We start from the raw sequence: 25,371 nt of genomic DNA, 5'->3' as shown, positions 1-25,371 counted from the left end.
TGTCGGCTGCGTGCAAGGCAAACGCCCTATCCGCTGTGCTATCGCTTCAGCCTGATAAGTAAACTGATGTGATACTGAACAGTCTTTATATTCAGTGGAGGAGTTATGAGATTACACACAACAGGATATAATTATTTTCTATCATGTTTAGAAATACTGCATAGTATGAATCCAAACACAGGTAGTAAAATACAGGATTTTAAATAGGAAGAAATCTTGACTTCAGAATAGGAAGTTAGCTCTGGGGAGGGAAAGAGGAGAAGCGCCATGGAATACAAAAGAGTAATAGTTTATTTAAAAATCAGAAGCAAATATGGCAAAATAGTTTGCGAGGAATACAAGGGCATTTATATTATTACTATTGTTCTCCATATTTTAAATATTTTGTAATTAAAAAGAATTTTGATGGGCACATATGGTTTAACAATGAAATAAATAAACCAGACCACAAATATTACCAAGTAATAACATTAGTGATTTAAGCCACAGAAACTTATATACATAAATCAGAGCATGAAATAAATTACATTTTTAAACGGAAGTTTATTTACACTGGGATTTTAAATTAATACTTTGGCTAATGAGCTTTGAATCTCATGCAGTTTGAAATGTCCTATGGTAGAATTTTAAGGGACACTATCTAGAGTTGTCAAAGCTACATAAATAAAATTCAGATTAATGTGGGTATACGGAGTTTAGTCTTCTTTTGGAAAGTGTTTTCTTTAGCAATATAAACAGTGACAAGCTTTACATTTATATTTACAATTCTCCAAGATATATGCTGAGTCCTAAATAGGGAGTAAGAATCCCGCTTAATTACAGTATTTCACCAAGAACCTCATGTCCTAATCCGAATGAGGAAAAGCAATGCTGCATTACTCCCCTTTTCTTTTACTTGGGGCTTGGGTCAGAAGCCAAAAAGTGCCAATACTGGAAAAGTTATAAACAAAGTTATTATAAAACCATTTTTAAAGGAGAAATGGATAACTTTCACAGAGAAGTAACACAAGCCTTTGGATTACTATGTCAGAGAGGGACAGAGGTGACAAAGAGGTAGGAAAATTTTGCTATTTGACTTGACTTACTGACTTCACTTACTGACTCCTTGAACCTCAAACTAGACGATAATAAACACAAGAGAAAAAAAAATTGAAAACGGACAAAACTGGGTTGGAGAGTGCACTTATAAATATAACCCAAGAATCTGTAAGTCACATGTAATACTTCACTCTCAACTAGAATACTTTGACCACATTCGTACTATTTCAATAATAGTCATTTTACCCAGTTGATGGTAAGAAGAAATTTTATTTAACAAGTTGCTTTCTGCCAATTAAACATTTGCAACAAAAATGATTAGATGATTTCTCAAGCAACCTTGCTATTAACTAGGCTACTATTTCCCATGTAATGGAAGCGATAAAATTATTCCAAATTTCAAACTTCTGTATTTATATATTTGGAGCATAATTTTTATAGGTATTTATGGCAAGAGGCAAATTTCCACCTCCTTTACTTCAGCCTGTTACACGCAATGTTTACACTAAAATTCTTTAACTTTGGGAAACTTAGAAAAGTTAGCTACGCCATAGCTCTAAGTAATGTAACTTTAGCCAATAAAAGCAAAGTTTGCTGAAAATCGAAAATTCTACAACATTTAAATTTCTTCTGTTTTATCTTTTCACCAATGTTAAGCTCAGAGTGAGTTATTTCTTACTCTCAGTAGAGGGAAAGTACCATCCTGTCTTATGAGGATCATCTAAAATCATCTAAATCCTAGTTCTGTCAAAGTTTCATCCTGTAGAGGCTTTCCCAAACAGACACGTCAGCAATTCAATTTCATTCATACCTGGAAACTCTTCCACAGCAAAAGGTCAGTGTCACAAACTTAATTTTCTGAATTTCATGACCCTTAATACTAGAGGCACCTTAAAGTTCAGTTTATTATACTCTTTATAAAAGATTTCACAGCATGCTTTAAAATAGCTTTAAGGTAAGCTAAATTAATAGCTTACTGTAATTTTTATCATTAAAATAACCTACAAGAACCAGAATACTAATTCTGCTGTCTTGACGAGGAAGTGTTAAAATTTACCTGTATATGTAAATCAAACCTGTCTATTCATTTGTCACACTTGGATTTTTCTAGAGCATACATCAACAAACTGTAGTTTTTAGTACAATATAGTTTGGACAATACTTCTGCAAATTCCAATTCTGAAATTTAGCATTTTTCCATATTTATTTTTTAAATATACAGACTAAACTATTAATATATTTTCCTTCAAATATGTATTACTCTTACGTAAAAGGAAAGGTTTCCAAACATTTACAAAGCAATCGAAGGAGAAGGAAGTCTGATTTTAGAATCATTACATTAACCAAAATAATTTTGCAGAGAAGGTCCTATTTCCAGGTGATGTTCACTGTCCTCCTCACAGCAACCCTTTAAGCTGGATCCACATGCACTGCTTTCACTTGATGGATCTCGGGGATCACTTCCAATGGGAGGAGGGGGATGAAATCTCAGAAAAAGGTCTCACGACAGAGTGGACAGGTGGATTTGTTGCTAGACGTAAACCATTTGTACTAAAAATGAGAAAGGTTTAAATATTACAAAAACAACCAGATGTGCCTAAAGTAATCTTAAAATGGTATGTAAAAAAAATTAGCAAATTCTGCTTCTTCCATTCATCAACAATATCAATACATCCAAATCTTCCTTTCTAAGTAATGGATGGGGCTGAGGCACATAACAGCAAGAGAAGAAGACCTCTGTGATGAAGATGCACATTTTCTATTAATGATGAAATTTGTGGTATATTAAAAAATATAGTATTAGACCATTATCGATGGACAGTAGAAATGAGGGTCAGGAGGACTAGCCCATAGCTGGCAACTTGCCACAGGTTTTGGAGAGGGCAGCTGGGATAGAGAAGAAACTGCTGTGACAATGATAGTTGGAAATGATCACTCTGGACAAGAACTGAGTACTGAAGGAGGTAAAGGGATATACATGATAACCCTTCAGTATCTGTATTGCGAACCATAATGCTGGGGGGGGGGGCAATAGGGGAAGGAGGAGAGAAAGAGAGGGAGAGAAGAAGGATAGAAGGGGAAAGAGAGGGAGAGAGGGACAGGGAGGTGGGGAGAGAGAGAAAAGTGCCTGCCATAGAGGCAGACTGGGGATGGCAGTGGAAGGAAGAAAACGGGCCATTGGTGGGGGGAAATGTACACTGGTGAGATGACGGGTGTTGGAACACTGTATGACCATTGTATGATGGAAACCCAATCATGATCAGCTTTGTAACTGTGTATTCTCACGGTGATTTAATAATAAAAAAAATAAGGAGATAAGTAGTTTTCCCAATGAATAATAAATAAGAGGCATTTTGAATAGAATCACGAATCACGACCATCCTGTTATTTGTCGATTGCCTCGAGCAGGCCCCAGTAACGTCTCCTTCATCCTCGCCCTGAGATTTTTAAGAAAGTGCTATATTCAAGGCTCTTTAGGAGAATGAGACCCATCATTGTTACTGGTATTTGGCATATTGGGTACGCCACAGGGAGTTTGCCAGACTCTGCCGTGTGGGCAGGTTACATTCGGTAGCCTGCCAGTTTGTCCAAAGTAGGAATGAGATAATAAGATGTCATAATAAGATGTCACGCGGCCGCAAATGCGACAAATGCAGCCGCGCGGTTCTGGGAGTTGGTTTTTACAGTCTCTGAGTCTTGGCCGTTGATGGGATTACACGGCGCCAGGGGGCCAGTTGGTGGGTGTGACCCCCGCCTACTGGAATTCGGAGGATCTGGGTGGAGGATGCTCAGCCCCGATCCTAGTAGGCTTGGAGATCTCAAAAAACCAAGCCAAGGCCTTTGATGTTGTCACATGGCACCAGATCTAACTCTTTTACACTCTCCTTCATGGCTTAGATATTACCAGATCGAGCATTTATTTGAGTGCTAAGTATATTAAAAAACATTCACTTATTAAAGAGCCTTGGATGAAACTAATCTTCAGTAAATTACTATTCTCTTTTAGAAATGTAAAAAAGTGCTTGATGCCTTCCATGAATTACAAGAGTTTAAAATTCAATGGTGCTCTGGTAACTCAGATGTAAAGCATAAAACTCATAAAATACTGTAAGTTTATTTAGACTTACCAAGCAGGCAGAATGGAACTTTTTCTTGCATGTTCTACAGGCTTTTTTAGGAAGAGAGTAGTTGAAACCATGAATCACTGAGAAACAGATCATGCAGTCTTCAACACCTTCAAAACGTTTGTCCACATTATTTTTCCATAATGCTAAGCCTTCCATAATACTTCCATTCTGTTAAAAAGGAAGAAATACAATTCAGTGTGTGTGTGTGTGTATGTGTGTGTGACCACCGTGTTGGCTATATTCACATATCCTAATTGCATTATTGTTGGTTTTTACAGTAACCTTCAAAATTATATAATTTTTCTCCAGTAATGATAGAATTGTCAGAAATTCAGCAACAGGTATCGTGTTTTATAGTGTCAGTCTTTTGTTTAATGGGCTTTTAATAACTAAGTCATCTAGACTAGTTCTCCAAACTACTGACTGAAAGTGGTGGAGATGAATTACTTCACTTCCACTATTTTGTCCTATATCTCAACTCTATGTTTGAATGTTTAAAAATAATTTTTCTGGGGGTATGGTGCTGCCAGCAGGTCAATCTGTACTTGTGAGGCGAGTACATCAGCAGCCTGATGGCGCCTTCAGAATTCCAGATACCCCAAAACTGCTGCTGTGCCTTTGGCCAGATCCCAAAAACTTGGGGCAAAGTTTACCAAGAAAGTAAACAGCCAGAAGTTAGGTATGTGGGAGACACACCCACAAACCACTTCCGGCTCAGCTATATAATTGGAGGCATGGCCTCTCTGGTTCCTGATTGAACTGCTTAATGGCCATGATCCCAGAGACTCAGAAACAAATCTCGAAACCCAGCGGCTTTTGGCAGAAATGCATCTGGTCCCTGCAGTAGGTTACCGGTGCTGGGGCAACCCAGGTGGGAATAGGTTTTGTGCCTTGGCCTGTTCCCCTTGGTGGCCCAGTGGCCGCGATCCTCCAGAGGCTACTGGACAGTCAGGTTTGGACCCGTAGTGACGAAACACACAGGGTCTCACAGGATGGGGGTGGAGCCGGTCCTTTCCTCCCCACCCCAACGAGACCCCAAGTCATCACCCACGAACGGCCTTTCTGGCTCCTGATCAAGCTGCTTAATGGCCATGATCCCAGAGACTCAGAAACAAATCTCGAAACCCAGCAGCTTTTGGCAGAAATGTGTACGGACCCTGCAGTAGGTTACTATCACTGGGCCATCCCAGGGGGGAAAGGGTGATGTCCCTCCACCTGCTCCCCCTTAGTGGCTTGGTGGTCTCCATCCTCCAGAGGCCACTGGACAGTCAGATTTGGGCCCGCAGTGATGAGACATGTTGGGCCTCACGGGATGGGGGTGGAGCCGGTCCTTTCCTCCCCACCCCAAAGAGACCCCAAGTCATCGCCCACAAACAGCCTCTCTGGCTCCTGATCAAGCTGTTTAATGGACATGATCCAAGAGATTCAGAAACAAATCTCGGAACCCAGTGGCTTTTGGCAGAAATGCGTCCGGACTCCACAATAGGTTACTGTCGGGCCACCCCACGGGGGAAAGGGTGTTGTCCCTCTGCCTGCTCCCTCTAGGCGGCTCGGTGGCCACCATCCTCCAGAGACCACTGAACAGTCAGGTTTGAGCCCTCAGTGACAAGACACGTGGGGCCTCATGGGATGGGGTAGAGCCGGCCTTTTCCTCCACTTCCCAACGAGACCCCGAGTTGCCGCCCATGAACGGCCTTTCTGGCTCCTGATCAAGCTACTTAATGGACATGATCCCAGAGACTCAGGAGCAAATCTCGAAACCCAGCAGGTTTTGGCAGAAATCCCTCCAGATTTAAGTGTTAAAATTTCAGAATTTCAAAACTGCACAGCCACTACTGCAGCCACGCGACATCATATGTTATTCATAACCAAAAAAGAAAACAAACTGTCTACCGTTGCCTTTTCAGCAGATCTGAGTGTTGGGGTAAAATCTCAAATAATAATGGTGGATCTGGTGTCAAGGTATTGAATGTGATCAAAGTAGAGAGAGAGAGTAATGTGGAAATCATCTGCCCCACGTGTAGAGGGAGGGTGTGAGAGGGGGGTATACTGGGGTTTTTGGTGGTGGAGAATGGGGACTGGGGAAGATACGGGTGTTTCATTTTATGACTGAGACTTAGACCCAAAAGCTTCGTAACTGCTCTCACGGTGATTCAATAAATAAAATTATAAAAAATGAAAAAAAAAAAAAGGTAAGGTGGAGTTCATGCCCATTTCAATCAGCTAATCAGTGGCTGAATAAATAGCAGTACTCCTACATTAAAAAAATAAAATAAAAATATTTTTTCTGGGGCTGGAGCGATAGATAGCACAGTGGTAGGGTGTTTGCCTTGCATGCAGACAATCCAGGTTTGATTCCCAGCATCCCATATGGTCCCCCGAGCACCACCGCCAGGAGTAATTCCTGAGTGAATGAGCCAGGAGTAACCCCTGTGCATCACAAAATGTGACCCAAAAAAGTAAAAAAAAAAAAAAAAAAAATTTCTGAGCTGGAGAGAGAGTACTGGGGGTTAGGCAGTGGGTATGGAGAGAAAGTAAGTGGGTAAGGAATCAGGTATGATCCCTGACAACACTTATGGACACTTGAGCACCACCAGAAGTGATCTCTTAGAGCCAGGAGTAAGCCCTAACACAAGTGGGTGTAGCCCCAAATCCAAAATAATAATTTTTCTCTTCTGAAGAATGCATCATAATGATGCATTGAGACATATCCTAATGTGCAACACAAACTAGAGAAATCCAATGACGTGCCTAAAAAAGCGAGGATTTTTTTTAATTATTTTTTTTTTGCTTTTTTGGGTCACACCTGGAAATGCACAGGGGTTACTCCTGTCTTTACACTCAGGACTTACTCCTGGCGGTGCCCAAGGGACCATATGGGATGCTGGGAATCGAACCTGGGTCAGCCACATGGAAGGCAAAAGCCCTACCTGCTGTACTATTGCTCTAGCACCACGAGGATCTTTTAAACTTCTAAGATTTCTCTAACCTTAGAAGAGCTGCAATGTGAAAGTAACTGAGAAGATATTCAGTAGCTTACAGAAAGATTCCTGCTCTCAATTTCCTTAGCACTATGTATTACTGATCATTATTAACTTGCCATGCTGGGGATTGAACTTAGGACCTCAGGTGCGATACCAGAGCAACATCCCTGGCCTGACCCCATGGCAATATCTCCAGTGTAACTGCTCCAAAGTCTCCTACTTTCAAGAGGAACTTGTAGGGACTCAAATGAATAAATTAATGAATAAATGAATAAACCCAGCATGGGCAGATTCAAGTCATTTTAGCTGGTTGGTCCGAGGAACTGGAGCATGTCTCTGTCCCTGCAGCTGAAGGCAGCTGTCTGAAATGTGAGCAGGTCAGGCTGGATATGCGCAGATACCCACTCACCTGGTGCGTGAGGTACGTGCTCAGCTGCAGCATCCAGTTCCGCCACTGCTGCACGGCCACGCCAACTCTCTTTCCACTCTCCACGGAGATGGAGCCCAGGGGATAATTGGACGGTAGCTGGATTATGAGTTCAATGACTATGTCCTCAATCGAATACGTAGCCATCACCTCTCGGGTGGTAGCTCGGGCTTTAACCTGCAACACACAGAAGCGTCCCCTTTGAGTCAAAATGTCTTCCTTTCCTTTCACTCCAAAAATCTTCATGGGGAGAAGAATGGAAGGAACCTGGGCACAAGAAAACCTGGCAGAGGGAACTGACACTGGTGGTGGGATTGGTGGTGCAACTCTGCATGTCTAATCTAAAAAAAATTAACTGAGTAATTTTGTATATCACTTTAATTTACTTTAGTAAAAGAAAAAAATTTTTTTTGAATCTTTAGATCTTGACCATTAGCAGCCAAAGTCTTCAGTTAAGGAGGATACTGGTGAAGAAATAGGCTTATTTGAGATACGATATTAATATATTAAATATCACTGTCACTGTCACTGTCCTCTCGTTGTTCACTGATTTGCTCGAGCGGGCCCAGTAATGTCTCCATTGTGACAATTGTTATTGTGTTTGGCATATCGAATACATCATGGGAAGCTTTCTAGGCTTTGCCCTGCAGGCGAGATACTCTCGGTAGCTTGCCAGGCTGAGAGGGGCAGAGGAATCGAACTCAGGTCGGCCATTTTGGCTGCGTGCAAGGCATACGCCCTACCCGCTGTGCTATCGATCCAGCCCATATTAAATATATATTATATAAATATTATATAGATTTTAAGAATTATATATTGTCTAGTCCTCCAGGACACTTAAAATTTGTTTTGAAAGACATACAATGCTCATTAAAAAAATGTATGTCATGTTTGTACTTTTGAACAAACAAATGACAGAGTGAGCCATTTATTCCTTCTCTTCCATATCCTGGGCATCAAATATCTTTCTATTCAGACATCTCTCATGTTTTTCCACCACAGAATTCTCCTGAGCTTTAGAGCCAACCATCATTTGCCAGAACATTTATTATCTGATTTTGGATTTTGCATCAACATTGCAAATTCAACATTAAACACAACTTATCAACCTTCACAAACTTATTCTTTTGACTTGTCTATTTCCAGTCAACCACCATAGCCTTACCTTAAATTGCTTCTTCTATTTTATTCCAGAAATTAACTAATTGCTTGTTCAGATAGATCAACACAAAGTTTCTGCCATCCCTCCCCTTTAAAATGCTCAGAATATCTATAACAGTCTTCACAGAATAACCATGTGAGCCAGGCTCATGCTTTCTACTGCAAACACAGCAAGTCTGATATAGTTTTATCACTGTCTCACAGGAAAATTTCAGTGACCAATATTTTATTCATTTTTTTTTTTTGTTTGTTTGTTTGGAGGCCACACGCAGAAATGCTCAGGGCTTATTCCTGACTCTGTGCTCACTCCTGGCAGGCTCAGGGACCATCTGAGTTGCCAGGGATCGAACCTGGGCTGGCCGCATGCAAGGCAAGATACCTACCTGGTGTACTATCACTCCAACCTTAAGTGACTAGCATTTTTCTTCTTTTTAAGGTATTTCCCCAATTAACGTCCCAACTCATCACCAAATCAATCTGTTCTCTGACTATTCACCTTCACAAATGTTACTGTAAGTGAATGAGTTAGTCATTGTTTCTTGGACAAATCACAGGAATTCCATTCCATCTCCAAGACTTTTGCATTTATCATTCTTTACATTAAAAGCTTTCCCTCATTCAACCCATAATAAAACCCTGCCCAGCTCAAAGTAATCCTCTGTAACATCCCACCTACTTACTCACCCAGGTGACCTTTTCCACGGCTGAGCTCTTTTCCCTCTGTGCCATACTCCATTTCAAACCAAAAAGCAATTTCATTATGCTTTGTGAAGACTATCTGTTAATACAGGACAGAAATCTGCCCTGTTAAATGACTAAGTTCCTGGGCTGGAGAGATAGCACAGCGGATAGGGCATTTGCTTTGCATGTGGTCGACCCAGGTTCGATTCCCAGCATCCCATATGGTCCCCTGAGCACCGCCAGGAGTAACTCCTGAGTGCAGGGCCAGGAGTAACCCCAGTGCATCGCCGGGCGTAACCCAAAGAGCGAAAAAAAAAAAAAAAGACTAAGTTCCCAGGTGACTGGCACAGAGAGCCTGGCATCTATACACATTATAATGCACAGTTGGAGTAGCTGATGAATGCTTTAAAAAATGACATGATGGGGGCTAAGAAAATTATAATAGTTTTGATCTACAAATATATGCTAAGATTTGATACTAAGAACCAGAAAGAAGACTATTCTGAGCCAGAGAGAGTAATGGGTTAAGGTGCTTGCCTTGCATATAAGTGACCATGATTCAATTCCCTGGATACCTCAGGCAATTCTTAAGCACAGGGTTCAAAGCAGCCCCTAAACACTGCCAGGTAAGTTCAATAGTTAATTAATTTCATAAACAACTTCCGAGCTACAACAGTGAGGACACCTCTACCAATGACAGGTGTGACCAATATTCGAGCAACTTCCTTCGGGAGAAAAATTCAGGACCATACTTACTGTCATGCCATTGAAGAGTTGTGTGCTTGTTTGCACAGAGGAGATTTCTTGGAAAGAAAGAACATTGCTGACATACTTGCTCGTGAATCTATCAACGATATTGAAAACGCGCTTCTCACTGCTGTTCCACCACAGCCGCACCATGGCGGGCAGGTCTTTTAATGTCATGTGATAGACAGAGCACGCCAAGTGTGGGATGTGGTACGGGAGTGTTGCTGTCTCTGAGGGAAAAGCAAAACCTTTGTTAGTAACAGACTAATCTTGGTGTGCTCCTTAGAAAGTCATTTTCAATTACTCAGCATCAGTGATAGCACTCTGTCCTCCCGTTGTTCATCGATTTGCTCGAGCAGGCCCAGTAACGTCTCCATTGAGAGACTTCTTGTTACTGTGTTTGGCATATTGAATACTCTCGGTAGCTTGCTAGGCTGAGTGGAGCTCCAGTGGCGCAATCGGTTAGCGCGTGGTACTTATACGGCAGTACGTGATAACACTCATAAAACAAATTATACCCAAGGCACGAGTAATCCAGCATGTCAGCATTCTCCTCGATATTCAAAACGAACTACTAAAAAGGCAAAAAGAAGAGCCATTCTGTGGCTCAAGGGTACAGCGTATGCCTTCATGTGTGAGACCCTGAGTTTAATCCCCAGCATGACTGCCCCCTGCACTAGCACTGCTGGGTGTGCTCCCTACAACAATAGGCAGAAATGAGAGGCAAAAAAAAGAAAAAAAAAAGCAAAGTAAATGATGAGCTCTATTAACACTGAAAAGTATGACTAGAAAATAATATTTCACCTAAAGCAACGCAAATAAAACACATTTTGAAAAATAAAAATAGGCGCCAGGGAGACAGTACAGGGGTGTTTGCCTTGCACGTGGCTGACGTGGGTTTGATCCCTGGCATCCCATATGGTCAACAGAGCAGAGCCAGGAGTAATTCCTGAGCACAGAGCCAGGCATAACCCTTGGGCACTGCTGATTATGGCCCCTAAACCAAAAATAAATAAATAAATAAATAAACAAATAAATATTGTTTCTATAAAACACAAAAAGGATTTGAGTCCCCTGGACACTCCTCACAGCTGGTTCGTTTCTTCCATGGTAGAATACAAAACATTGTCTGTAGCAAATGACAGTTTACACAAGAACATACAATAGTCTCAACTCAACCTGAGATCTAATCAAATGTCTTATTTGGAGAACTATGTAAAGGTTTTACCCTTCAACATTCCCCCGACCAAGACCCACATAAGGAGTTATCCTCCATACCCCCTGGATAAATAATAATGATAAACCTACTCTGAAGCAAGAGAGAACACAAACATACTTACTAACCTCGGATACTCAAGTGGAGCTCTTCAGTAAAGAATGTCCTCGGCTCTTTGTTGGAGGCCTCAACAGCTGTCTCTGTATAGGTTGGGTTTTCTGGCATAAGTCTGAAGAGGTGATAAAGCAATTTATTCAAACTCTTTGTTTTCCGAAGATACATTGAATACAGGGCCCGAAGCTGGTGGAAAGCAAAGAATTTTTGTTGGAAAGCTGAATTAAACCAAGACCATCGGCAGGACAACATAATCATATAAGAACACAATAAAAAATGTATTAATTTGAACACTGAAAATTACATGGAAATGTCTGACAAAATATATATATATATCATTCTTACTTCGCAAATGCACTGTTTGATGGAACCGCTATCTTTCCTATTAACGGTTTTTATTATTTTCTCACTTACACATATGCTTCAGTTTTCTCAAATTCCTTTTATTAGTAAGAATGCCTATCAGCCAAGTAAACTTATTCATCATTTTTCACAAATGAGTCATTCACTCTCTCCTCTAAGTCTTTCACACTTCCTTTCCAAACCATAGTTTCCCAAAATCCTATTTAATACTAATACAATTTTCTTTTCCTTTTTTTGGCTTTTGGGTCACACCCAGGAGTACTCAGGGATTACTCCTGGTCTATTCTCAGAAGACCACACGTGGAACCACACTATGGAAAAGAATTTATGACTTTTACTGAATTATTCATCCAACTTCTCTGTAAGTCTAAACTTTAAAAGAAAAAATTTGAGGAACAGAGAGATAGTATAGTGGGTTGGGTGATTGCCTTGCACATGGCCGACATGGGTTCAATCCCCCCAGTACCCCGTATGATCCCCTGAACCCACCAGGGAGAGATTTCTGAGTAAGCCCTCCCTGAGCACTGCTGTGCATGGCCCAGAAACAGACAAACAGACAAACAAAACACACAAAGTTGGAAAGGAGAATTTTTAAAGCAATCACACTTATCAATTGGCTTTTAAAAACACAAGCTTAAGGATGGAGCCTTGCAATAAAGTGCTATCCCTACTACCCCAAATGGTCTTCTGAGTCCACCAGGTGTGATCCCTGAGCATAGAGCCAGAAGGAAGCTCTGAGCACAGCTGGGTGTGGCTAAAAAACAAAGAATTTAAAAATTGACATCAATGTCATTTCTGTGATTTGATTTTCCTAAGACATGCAAATGCAAGATGCTGTGTTAATATATTTCTATCTAGGATGATCATGGGGCCAGAGATAGCTCAGGTGCTCAGCACAAATTTTGCAAACAGGGGGCAGGGCACAGCTTTAATCCCTGGCACCAAATGTTTCCCTGGACAAACATTGCTGGGGTCAATCCGCCCTCCAAAACAAACTAAAAACCCCCAAACAAACAAACAAAAGGCAAAAGTGAATTTTAATTTACTCATCCTAGAAACTAATGCCATAGTATTTAATCTCCATACTGTGCTGTCAAAAAACCTACATTCCATCAGTTTAACATTTTTTGTTGTTTTAGGTCTACACCCAGTGGTGGTACTCAGGGAATACTCCTGACTATGTGCTCACGGCAGGGCTTGGGAGGAACCATATAAGGTGCTGGGGATCGAACCCAAGTTGGACATGTGTAAGACAAGTGCTTTATACACTATACTAATCCCTCTGGCCCCTGACTAACATTTTAAAATGGGCAACTACCAAAAATGAGAAGGAAAACAAAGCAAGAGTAGATTTCTCACTCTCCTTTCCAGACACGAAGGTATTTCTCCCTAAACATAAGATAACAGAGACATCTAGTGGCTGGTAGAATAATTTGGGCAAAATAGTAGCACTGTAGCACTGTCCTCCTTGTTCATCCATTTGCTCAAGCGGGCACTAGTAATGTCTCCATTGTGAGACTTGTTACTGTTTTTGGCATATTGAATATGCCACGGGAAGCTTGCCAGGCTCTGCTGTGTGGGCGGGATATTCTTGGTAGCTTGCCGGGCTTTCCGAGAGGAACAGAGGAATTGAACCCAGGTCGGCTGCATGTAAAGCAAACACCCTACCCACTTTGCTATTGCTCCAGCCCAAATAATAAAAGATTTTTTTTAATCACTTAAGAGATGAGTTTGCATTACATTGGATGATGCTTTATTAATATCTGTCTAAACAGTGAATTTTTGAGGGGAGGAGGGTGTAGGGCAGTGGCACACCCAGCAATGCTCAGGGGTTACTCCTGGCTCTACACTCAGGAATTACTCATGGTGTTGCTCTAGGGACCATATGAGGTGCTGGGGAGAGAAATCTGGTTGGTCATGTGCAAGGCAAACACCGTACTCACCATTTTTATCTCTCAGGCCCTAAACAGTGTGATCTTAAGGTGAATTTACAATGAAGAGTCAGAAGCTATCAAGGAAAAATTAGTAAAATGCAATTCTTTTAAAATTACTACCTGGGTAGTACAATATTGTTAAATAAATTTTGTTTCCTTCATTAAGGACTAGATGGCTGCCTTTGGTGGGGGGAGGTGGGGGACGAGATGTGGGAGGAGGATGAAAGCAAGCACATTCCTGAGACTATCTTCGCAAAAATTGTGTATTGGGGTGTGTGTGTGTGAGAAAAAAAATATGTGTGTGTGTGAGAGAGAGAGAGAGAAAGAGAGAGAGAGAGAGAGGGAAAGAGAGAGAGAGAGAGAGAGAATGTGTGAAAGGAAAAAAGTGTGTGTATTTTTGAGAGAGAGGGGTGTGTGTGTGTGTGTGTGTGTGTGTGTGTGTGTGTGTGTGTAGAATACTGTGGGAGGTGAGAAAGCAGGAGCTGAAATTCAGCAGTTCCTGAGGCTAAATAGATTACAATGTAAGGTGCTTTCCCCCTTTTCAAAGACAACTGTGGGGAGCAGGGGAAGAGTTTGGGACCACATCCAGCAGTGCTCAGAGGCTATTCCTGGCTTTCTGTTCAGAAGTGAGGCTTGGTGGTGCTTGGGGACCATATGCTATGCCAGAGGTTCAAACCACGTTGGTAGTATGACACAAGAGCTTTCTATCCGGTAGGTCTCTCAGGCCCCTCTCCATTTTGAACAAAAGAAGGAAGAGGTTTAGGACAATTTCGTAAGCACAGATAGCACAGGACATCCAAGACATGTTACTTGTTTACCTGTGATGAAGCAGCTTTGAAAAAAGTAAGTATTAATTTCCAAGTGAGGAGGTATCCCAGAACATAACAGAATTCTTCGCTCAGCGGCTTAATAGTGACTATCTGCCCAACAGGAACACATTCCAAAATATTTTCTAGTAAGTCCTCCTGAGAGCTTAGAAGAGACATCAGCACTGTGGGTGGAGACCTCGGGACAAAAGTGAAAATGACAGTTTTTTTTTTTTTTCCCCTTTATTTTATTTTATTTTTTTTAAAGTTGTAGATTTACAGTTTTTTGTGCTTTGGTTTCAATTATACAATGATCAGATACCCATCCCTCCACCAGTGCCCATTTTCCACCACCATGGATAATATCCCTCCCACCCCCATCCCCCCATCCCCCCGTCTCTGTGGCAGGGCAATCCCCTGTGTTCTCTCTCTCCTTTTGGGTGTTGTGGTCTGCAAAAGAGGCATTGAGTGGCAAACATGTTCAGTCCATAGTCTACTTTCGACATGCATCTCCCCTCCTGGGAGGATCCTCCAAACATCCTTTATTTGGTGCTCCCTTCTCTATCTGAACTGCCCTTTCCTCTAGGATACCCGGCTGGCCTCTAAGTTATGGAGTAATCCTCCTGGTGCTGATCTCAGCTATTCTTGGGTATTAATCTCATACTTTGTTACTTTATATCCCCCAGATGAATGCAATCTTTCTATGTCTATCCCTCTCTTTCTGACTCATTTCGCTTAGCATGATACTTTCCATATTGTACCACTTGTATGTAAATTTCATGACTTCATCTTTTCTAAGAGCTACATAGTACTCCATTGTGTAGATGTACCAAAGTTTCTTTAACCAGTCATCTGTTCTTGGGCATTCAGGTTTCTTCCAGTTTCTAGCTATTGTAAAGAGGGCTGCAATGAACAAACAAGTGCAGATGTCACTTCGACTATACATTTTTGCCTCTCTGGGATATATTCCCAGGAGTGGTATTGCTGGGTCAAATGGGAGCTCAATTTCTAATTTTTTGAGAATCGTCCATACTGTTTTCCAGAAGGGCTGAACCAGTGGACATTCCCACCAACAGTGAAGGAGTGTCCCTTTCTCCCCACATCCACGCCAGCATCGGTTGCTTTTGTTCTTTTGAATGTGGGCCAGTCTCTGAGGTGTGAGATGGTATCTCATTGTGGTTTTGATCTGCATCTCCCTGATGATTAATGATGTAGAGCATTTTCTCATGTGCTTTTTTGCCATTCGGATTTCTTCTTTGAGAAAGTTTCTGTTCATTTCATTGCCCCATTTTTGGATGGGGTTGGATGTTTTCTTCTTGTGGAGTTTAACCAGTATTTTGTATATCCTGGATATCAACCCCTTGTCAGATGTGTATTCGGTGAATATCCTTTCCCATTCTGTAGACTGTCTTTGTATTTTGGTCACTGTTTCTTTGGAGGTGCAGAAGCTTCTTAGTTTAAGATAGTCCCATTTATCTATCTCTGTTTTCACTTGCTCGGCCAGTGGCGTGGCATCTTTGAAGATACCATTAGCTTCAATGGAAAATGACAGTTTTTCTTCATAAATTAGTCCTTAGCAAAGAGAGCAGGAGTTGACTTCAAGTCTTTTAGAGAAGTCTTTCTCTACTTTCCAGAGCTCTAGAGTCTTAAAGGTCTACCTTCAGAATTAATTTTTACTTTTAATTTCACTTAGTGGGAACTGTAGAACATGAAAACACACATACCAATTTTTCACTGTATAATCATTGCACCCCATTATTCAATAATGGTACAAGTTGTTAAAAAAGAAAAGCTTCACAGAACTATTGTATGCTATGCTTTTGCAAGAACAAACAAAAATCCCTCAAAAAATCTGTGACATGCAGTAAAATGCTATTAAGTAAATAATGCAAATTACTGAGCTGGAGAGATAGTATTGCAGGTAGGGCACCTGCCACGCATGCAGCTGACCCAGGTTTGGTTCCTGGCATCACACAGTCCTCTGAGGCACCGCTCTGTCCCCACCTTCCTTCCTCAATTCGTATCAACTGTCACAAACCTACGAACTCTCATTCTCTGCACCTTGCCCTCCGTACACCGTTACAAAACTTGTGCGGTGATCACACCCTTGCTTGCTTCTTTTCACAATGCATTTGCACCTCCTACTCTTTTGCACCTCCTACTCTTTTGCAGAAGCAGTGCTGAAACCCATCTTCTAGCAAATAGTACCCTGGTCATAAAACTTGTTATTTGAAAGGCCCTTTGGGTCTTAAGTAGCCCAACCCTCCTTTGCATTGCCGGGCCTGTCTTATACCACCATTCCCATTACGCACACTTCTCCATTTAGTCTTCTGTCCAACAAACTTGAGTTTTCTTTAGGTGAGAAACCATTTTCAGTGCTGTGAATCTATATAGTTAGGAGTAAGTAGCCCTTCATGCGGCCGCACAACATCTCGTACTCTACGCCACTGATGTACCAAGAGTAGCACACCATATTTGATGGGGCAACCAACTCAGGGGGAGAATATATATATATATATACGAGCACACAAAGCTCAACCTTTAACGTTAATAATCTCTTATAGAAGGGCTTAAGAGCTCCTGGGTGAAATACAACAATCTTCACAGACTTTCCTCTAAGGAGAACTTTTTGCAACATTTTTAGCGGCTTATTAATAACAAGCAATACAAAATTAATTATTTTGGTTCTGCTTTGGGGGTACAGTTTGGGACTGGGGGTGGCAACATACAAAATATGGTGATGGGAAGGTGCAGCGGTGGTGGGAATAGTGTTCGAATAGAAAATATGATGAATTATTGTGAACTGTAGCACTCTAGTCCCATTGTTCATTGATTTGCTCGAGCGGGCACCAGTAACATCTCCATTGTGAGACTTGTTGTTACTGTTTTTGGCATATTGAATACGCCACGGGTAGCTTGCCAAGCTTTGCCATGTGGGCGGGATACTCTCAGTAGCTTGCAAGGTTCTCCAAGAGGGATGGAGGAATCGAAACCAGGTCAGCCGCAAGGCAAACACCCTACCTACTACTGTTCACAATGTAAAGCTACTAAATGCTTTATTAAATATACTTCTTTTCCTCAGCATTTAATGTTTTACGTGAAGGATTCAATAAATTTTGAATTAATGTACTCTTTCCACAACACCATCTGGAACTAACAAAGTTTGACCAAACAGCATCAAATTTACCCCTAAGTTGATTAAAGGATAATTAACGACAGAAAAAAAAAACAATGTTTTGGGGTGACTTCTATAGTTTAGGGGGAACCATATAACTTTATAGATAACTTAATCTCATAAATAACTTTAAGAGCTCTGTTTAATACCTGTATTGCAAACCATAATGCCGAAAGGTGGGGGGAGAGAAAGAGAGAAGAAAAGTGCTTGTCACATAGGCAGACTTTGGGAGGGGAGGGGAAAAGGGAGGCAGTGGAATGAGTGAAACTGGGAACTGGGGACGTTGGTGGTGGGAAATGTATGTACACTGATAAAGGGACATTACATGACTGAAATCCAATCATAACTTTCTAACTCTGTATCTCATGGTGTCACTGTCACTGTCACTGTCCTCCCGTTGTTCATCGATTTGCTCAAGCGGGCCCAGTAACGTCTCCACTGTGACACTTGTTACTGTTTGGCATATCGAATACATCACGGGTAGCTTGCCAGGCTTTGCCGTGCGGGCGAAATACTCTCAGTAGCTTGCCGGGCTCTCTGAGAGGGGCAGAGGAATTGAGCTGGGGTCGGCCATGTTGCCTGCATGCAAGGCAAATGCCCTGCCCGCTGTGCTATCGCTCCAGCCCATCTCATGGTCATTCAATAAAAATAAATGAAAGCTCTGCTGAAACAATACCTAAATTAAAGTACCTTGTTCTCAGTCTTCCAGAGAAAGAGGCATTGAAAGTGAGATGAATTCTAAGAATTGAAATAAAAATTTAAAACAACTTACAGAGCTGGTTCTTCTTCTTCATCTCCATATGACTTTAAATTATCCTGATCATATTGTGGCAATTCAGGCATTAATCTGCAAAGTAGACCATCACTTGATTTTACTCGGATTTTTTTTTCCCTTTTTTTTGGGTTCACCCCTGGCAATCAGAGCTACTCCTGGCTCTGCACTCAGGAATTACTCCTGATGGTGTTCCGGGGACCATATTGGATGCCGGGCATCCAACCCAGGTCAGTCGCAGGAAAGGCAAACGCACTATCTGCTATACTACTGCTCCGGTCCCCATCATGTTCTGGGGACCATATCGGATGCTGGGCATCCAACCCAGGTCAGTTGTGGGAAAGGCAAACGCACTATCCGCTATACTACTGCTCCGGTCCCCATCACTTGATTTTAAATGAAGTGATCCTGCCTAAAAGAACAGAGGTCTGTGAACTGCTGATGCCAGCACACAATGCCAATGGCTCTCACCCAGATGTGCTTTAATTAACACAAATGACAGCATTGGTGTCAATATGCTGAATCCAGTTTTAAGTGGGTCCCACCCCCACCCAAACTGCCAATGGCTGGGACTATGTAAATGTAATTGCAACATATGACTTTTACTATATACGACTTTTTTTTTCTTTTTGGGTCACTCCCGGCAATGCACTGGGGTTACTTCTGGCTCATGCACTCAGGAATTACTCCTGGTGGTGTTCAGGGGACCATATGGGATGCTGGGAATCGAATCCGGGTCGGCCGCGTGCAAGGCAAATGCCCTACCTGCTGTGCTATTGCTCCAGCCCCACTATATAAGACTTTTTAAAAAGTGTGTGTGGAGGTGGGAGGAGGCTGACAAGCACATGGTCATGAATTTGAACCCCAGTTCGACTCCCATGCACAGAGGTGATCCTGAGAACTCTCACAGGGATTGGTCCAGAAGATGGTGCGGTGGGTTAGGAACACCCAGGGCAAGCCTCAGGCCCCTAGCTTAGTCCCTGGAACCATGCAGTCACCAAGGAGATCAACTGCCCCAGTCTACAGTCCCCGCTGAGGGAAGAAAAATAAAAACTAGAAATTCTGTTACTGCAAGACTGACAAGCTGACTTTGGGGGAATGTGTCTGAAGGACTATGCATTAACACTGAAGATGCATTCTGTTGTAAATTTCTGTTTGCTGCTATTATTATCCTATTATACATTTTCTTAAAGAATATCATAGAACACTTACTTGTAGAGCATATGGTACACAGCGATTTGCACAGGTCGAGCTCTGGAGAGGAGCAATGGGGCCAAAGTATTTAGTAGAGTCTGGAGATTTTCCGGCAAGTTTGTTTTTTGGCCAGCAACCAATCTTGCAGGGAGTTTGTGATTCAACAGCTGATCCTTCGGGATGTATGTTAATGTTTCACACATGGGCTTCAACACTGCATTCTGAAAGGACCTTTCAGATGCGTCTTTGTTTTCTCCTGAAGATATAAAAATGCAAGCAACACATGCAGCACAAAACAAAGTGAGGAAAACAGAAAAAATGAAGCTGATACAGTCCACTGTGATTTTAAAGAAGAAAAATACCTGAGAAGTTTTAGAGAAGTCCTAACTAGAATCATTTAATAAATATAAACTTCAGAGCACCTCAGCTGTTAAAAAACTTCTGTTGTCTTAACCCTAAATATACTCAAAGACAAGTTTGAATAATAACTTGGATCTAAATTGCTATTATTATCATTTGCAATGGCGTTCAGAAACACCATTATTTCACTCAGATCTGTAAAACAGAAGCACATAAGAGACTATTCATTTCAAACTTCTCCCAGGTTCTTTTACTGTTTAACAGTTTCTGTTTTACCCTCTTCATGAAAGCTTTCTTTCCTAGCCACCCCCCTCCCCCCCGCAACCCCTTTTTAAACTGAATCACCTTGAGATGCCATTACAAATCTTTCATGTTTGGGTTTCAGTCATACAATGATTGAACACATTCCTCTGCCAGTGCAGTTTCCACCACCAATGTCCCCAGTGTCCCCTCTATGCCCCCCTGCCTCTATGGCAGACAGTTTCCCTCATCTCTCTCTACTTTTGCCCCGTCCCCTTTTTCAATGTGAAACTTCTCCCTGGTTCTTTTACAGTTTAACAGTTTCTACTTTGCCTTTTCCATTGAAGTTTTCCGCCCCCCACTTTTCATGTGCCCCCCCACCCCTTCCTTTTCACTTGCCTGTAACCGTCACCAAAAGAGGCAAAAGCAAACTGTGGATGCCTAGGGAGAAAAATTCTTTCCATTCACTGATTAGATTTGCAGGAAGATTGCCAAGTGTCTCCAGGGTGGTGGACTCAAAGAAAGCACTGAGCTCACAGGCCAAGTCACAGCTGACACAGGCAAATAGTTGGATGAGCGGGACACCATACAGAGCCTGATTCTCATTTGTCGTCTGGAGAAGCAGAAAATGCAATAGGGAAGAGGAATTCCATAGAACATCACAAATCAAGGCAATACAGACAACCCTTCCATTGTAAATTTTATATTCCATACCTTTTTTCTTTTTTGGGGGGGGGGTCCATACCCAGCAATGATCAGGGGTTATTCCCAGCTATGAGCTTAGGAGTGACTGATACCTCTGGCTGTGCTCAGAGGCCATATGTGGTACTGGGGATTCAAAGCAGTTTGGCACAATGCAAGGCAGACTTCTGTTGGTGCCTAGCCAGATCATTAGGATGAGTCCCTGGATGTTGCCCTGCACGCAGGAAGCAGAACCAGGACCCTACTTTGAACTAAGTGGGCGAGCTGAAGCCTGTGAGTCTGACTAATCTGGAAAAGGTCAACCAACCCCCTGGCGCCAGCTTGATCATACATTAAGTTCTGGCAGTACAAAGAAGGGGTCCTGCCCTTCCCACATATTTCAGACCTAACTTATTTTTTTGTGTCACACCTAGCGATGCTCAGGGATTACTCCTGGCTCTGCACTCAGGAATTACTCCTAGTGGTGCTTGGGTGACCATATGGAATGCCAGGGATTGAACCCGGTTTGGCTGTGTGCAAGGCAAACCACCTACCCACTGTACTATTGCTCTGGCCCCTAACTTAACTTTTAAATGTAAACATTTTTTCCTCCCACTTATCACATCCCAGGTGTGAGGAGGTCAAGATGTATGGAGCCTATCTGCTCGACCATGCTTTCCTCCCTGGAGATTGTAGCCATCTGGTTCCTGGACCTGGTAGGACAATGTATACTTTGATGTCTTGATGATATATGCTTATCCTACAACTCCTTTTTTCTGTTAATGATTCCCCTCACTGTACTGAATTCACTAGAGATGTATACGGAAGGAAAGTAAATAAAAGGAGACTATAAGAAGCTCTTCTTCGCCACAGAGCCAAGAGCGAGCCATGGTCCTTTGTGCTTATACATTCCTCTCGCTTGACTTGCCTCTGTGCCTCCGACCGATTGATCAATCATTCATGCTACAGACACTGAGCCTTCTGGACTACCAATCACTCCAGGCCCCTAATTTATTTTTATAGCCACTCTGACAGCTCCAGGTCTGGGGCATGCCAGGCCACACCTGGCAATGCTAGGTGCTGGGAGGCCTCAGAGCCTCACGGATCAGGCCTGGGAGCTCTGGCCACTTCCTCGGCCCCTGTCTAGCTTGGAAAATCGAAGACCTTTGAAATGGCTAGCCTTAGCTGATATAAATTTTGCATCAAAATAACCTTTCCTCAAAAATGAAATCTTAGAAATCAGAATCAATCCATTTAATCTGACATCTTTTAGTCAGTTTTTCTAAAACTATGAAAAAAGATATGAATCAAGTGATTACCATCAGTCAAAATTATCAATTTACAGAGTGAAATGCATCAACACACATTGATAATCATCTTGGGAAATAATAAACGCACTGATTTTTATTGATGAAGACATAGGTGGGGTCTAGGAGGACAGGAAATTGAACCAAGGGCCCTCACACATGCAAAAAACGTAAGTTTTTTGTTTTTTCTTTAAATAAGAAGCTGAAGCTCAACTAGGTCAAGTTAAAAATCCTGTGCCCAATGCCTCCTTTGCAGACCACAACACCCAAAAGGAGAGAGAGAACACAAGGGATTGCCCTGCCACAGAGGCAGGGGGGATGGGGGGGATGGGGGTGGGAGGGATATTATCCATGGTGGTGGAAAATGGGCACTGGTGGAGGGATGGGTATTTGATCGTTGTATAATTGAAACCCAAGCACAAAAAATTGTAAATCTACAACTGTACCTCATGGTGTTTCACTAATAATAAAAAAAAGAAAAAAAGAAAAAAAAATCCTGTGCCAGGCAGCTAATAGCAGGCAGAGCAGAGATTGACTAATTCAACTCTATTGCTTCAGAACCATTAGCCACTCGGCTTCTTTGGGTCAAAAAAAGAATAATAATTCCCTCTGAATTCTATTAATATTTTTTGTTTTGTTTTGTTTTTTGTTTTTGTTTTTGGGCCGTACCAGGTGATGCTCAGGGGTTACTCCTGGCTCTGTACTCAGGAATTAATCTTGGTGGTACTCAGAGGACCACATCAGATGCCAGGGATTGAACCCAGGTCAGCTGCGTGCATGGCAAATGCCCCACCCACTGTACTATCACTCTAGCATCTCTATCAATATTGAAATGCAGTCTGCTGGCAACACAAACACGGCAGTTTTAAAACAATTTGACTGAAACCAAGAAGACAGAAAGACTTGTCTTATGCAAAGAGAAAGCCTGAAAAGGATGTGCTGCGACATTCTCTCAATAGCTAGACATTTCGGCACTGAGTGATTCCGGCAGAACTTTGACCATTGTACTATTCGGGGAAGGAATATACCTATAATGTGTTCAAATGCTTGCCTAGTTAACTACAATCATGAAAGAATAAGACTTGGGGGCCAGAGTTGTAGCTCAGTGGTAGAGAACTTCCCTGTAGCCCTGGCTGAAAGCCTGGAAGGGACAAAAATAAAGAATGTGAAAGATTACGTATAAAATGAGTAAAGTGTTCTGACATACAGGTAGGTTGGAAGAATCAATAGACATGTAACAACAAGGGGAACTTACCTCCAACCAAGCCAGCATGGAGCACATGATAAAGTCCCATTCACTCTCTGCTAAGGGAGAGGAGCAGTACTTCAGAAACAGGGAAAGGAACCGCATTATTTCTATATTTACACCCAGTATCTCTGGACTTACTTCTGAGAGATTACTATAGTCAAGACAAAAGCAAAGGGAAAAAAGTATCAGAAAATTTTACAGCCATCCAGTTAGAAAATATTCCAAGTCCTATAATGATCTGGCTTAGTTGTCTTAATCTACACAATTGTGACTATAATATCCCAAACCTGACTCCATAAGGTGTCAATGGAGGAGAAAAGAGGAGAAGGTATCACCTACCAACTGAAAAGAAAAATATCCTCATGATCTTTCTTCCAGGTCATTAGGATTTTTAAGATACCATGCAATAATTCTCCATCATCTATGCTTCTGGTTTTCAAACAGGAATTCAAAATGGCAAGATGTCCAAAACCTCCTAAAAATTCAAAATAAAATTACATTTCTTTTATTTAAAAAAAAAAAAAGACATTCTATGTCAAGAAAGATCAAACACTTTGAGACACACTCAGAAAAAAAACTTCTATGAACATCAACAAGAGACTGTAAACTTCAGGGGACAGAAACCCATATATGCTCCCAGCAAAGAAAGCAATGGAACACAGATGGCAGGAAGTGGGTGAACAACACTGCCCTCAACAATTCCATACTGTATTTTTATCTTAGCTAAATGAACATAGATGGGCCTTATATTCAGTGTTCCCACTTTTCTAAAAAAAAAAAATAAAACAAAAATAACATCGCCAGAATAAACTTAAATATGGTTGGGAAAAGAAAATATTCCATTCCCGGGTGGGAGGGATGCTGGGACCATTGGAGGTGGGGAATGGGCACTGGTGGAGGGATGGGTACTCAACCATTGTATAACTGAAACCCAAGCACAAAACTTTGTATGTCTATAACTGTACCTCATGGTGTTTCACTAATAAAAATTAAAAAAAAAATTCCATTCCCTAATTCATACATTTACCCAATTTAGCATTTGCTAAAACTAGAACCTATGTGTGTGTGTTTGTGTGCATGCGGGGATGGGGGGGGGGTCATTTTATTTATTTCCTAAAACTCCTCTTTTCTTGACAGAGGGGCCTCCTAACCAGGGTTCTGGGGCTGGCCATATCCAGAAATGTTTGCCCCCTGGGGCTGATGGCAGAACTCCTCTAGTTCTTATTTCCATCTCCCTCTACCAACATACTCCTGAGATGTCTGCTCCCTTGGAATCCTCCTTAGAGTGGGTGGGAGACACCATAACAGTGTCTGGGGCCAGGGGCCACTCCCTATGATACTCAGCCTGACCTGGCCATTCAATGGCTGAGCCAAATATGTGCAGTAGCCACCAGCGCATCACACAACAGTGCCAGGGGCCTTGGGGCAGAAGAGCACCATGCACTTGGGGCCTCAGGCCCGAAAGGCACGGACTCCTCCCCGGTCTTCCTTCTCCACTCCTCACTCTCCTGACACAAATTTATCCTGACAGATGGGTTTAAATTAGCACCAAGCTGAGGTTAACAAACATTTCCTGAAGCTGTATTTCTATCCAGTCCGGAAGCTACCGCTCCTTGGAATCTAACCAGGATACGACCCCAGCCTGTTTCTAACCCTCCATTCGGCTTTCTGAAAGAACCAATGGTATTTCCGTCTATCTCCAATACAGATACATGATGGAAAAATCTCACAAGTTCTACTTCATCTTTTTCGTGCCCCACCCTTCTCTTCTTTGAATGCCTTGATTTTAACTTT

At 42.0% G+C, this 25,371-nt stretch overlaps 1 protein-coding gene across 1 annotated transcript in view; it reads right to left on the bottom strand.

Annotated features, from left to right (window-relative positions):
- Positions 1 to 268: 268 nt before the first annotated feature.
- LTN1 (listerin E3 ubiquitin protein ligase 1) overlaps positions 269 to 25,371 on the bottom strand; it is a 68,668-nt gene continuing 43,565 nt past the window's right edge. The window contains exons 20-30 of the mRNA XM_056109470.1: positions 23,917 to 24,052; positions 23,584 to 23,728; positions 20,740 to 20,953; positions 19,759 to 19,996; positions 18,547 to 18,621; positions 14,612 to 14,798; positions 11,511 to 11,682; positions 10,176 to 10,396; positions 7,560 to 7,754; positions 4,167 to 4,334; positions 269 to 2,589 (exon numbers count right to left, since the gene is read on the bottom strand). Coding sequence (XP_055965445.1) covers positions 2,527 to 2,589; positions 4,167 to 4,334; positions 7,560 to 7,754; positions 10,176 to 10,396; positions 11,511 to 11,682; positions 14,612 to 14,798; positions 18,547 to 18,621; positions 19,759 to 19,996; positions 20,740 to 20,953; positions 23,584 to 23,728; positions 23,917 to 24,052 — 1,814 coding nt within the window. The 3' untranslated portion in view covers positions 269 to 2,526. The remainder of the gene's footprint in view (positions 2,590 to 4,166; positions 4,335 to 7,559; positions 7,755 to 10,175; positions 10,397 to 11,510; positions 11,683 to 14,611; positions 14,799 to 18,546; positions 18,622 to 19,758; positions 19,997 to 20,739; positions 20,954 to 23,583; positions 23,729 to 23,916; positions 24,053 to 25,371) is intronic.

Source organism: Sorex fumeus, unplaced genomic scaffold (assembly GCF_029834395.1).
Source record: "Sorex fumeus unplaced genomic scaffold, SorFum_2.1 ptg000265l, whole genome shotgun sequence".
Taxonomy (NCBI): domain Eukaryota; kingdom Metazoa; phylum Chordata; class Mammalia; order Eulipotyphla; family Soricidae; genus Sorex; species Sorex fumeus.
The sequence above is the reverse complement of the archived record's forward strand: the minus strand, read 5'-3'. Positions and strand labels throughout refer to the sequence as shown.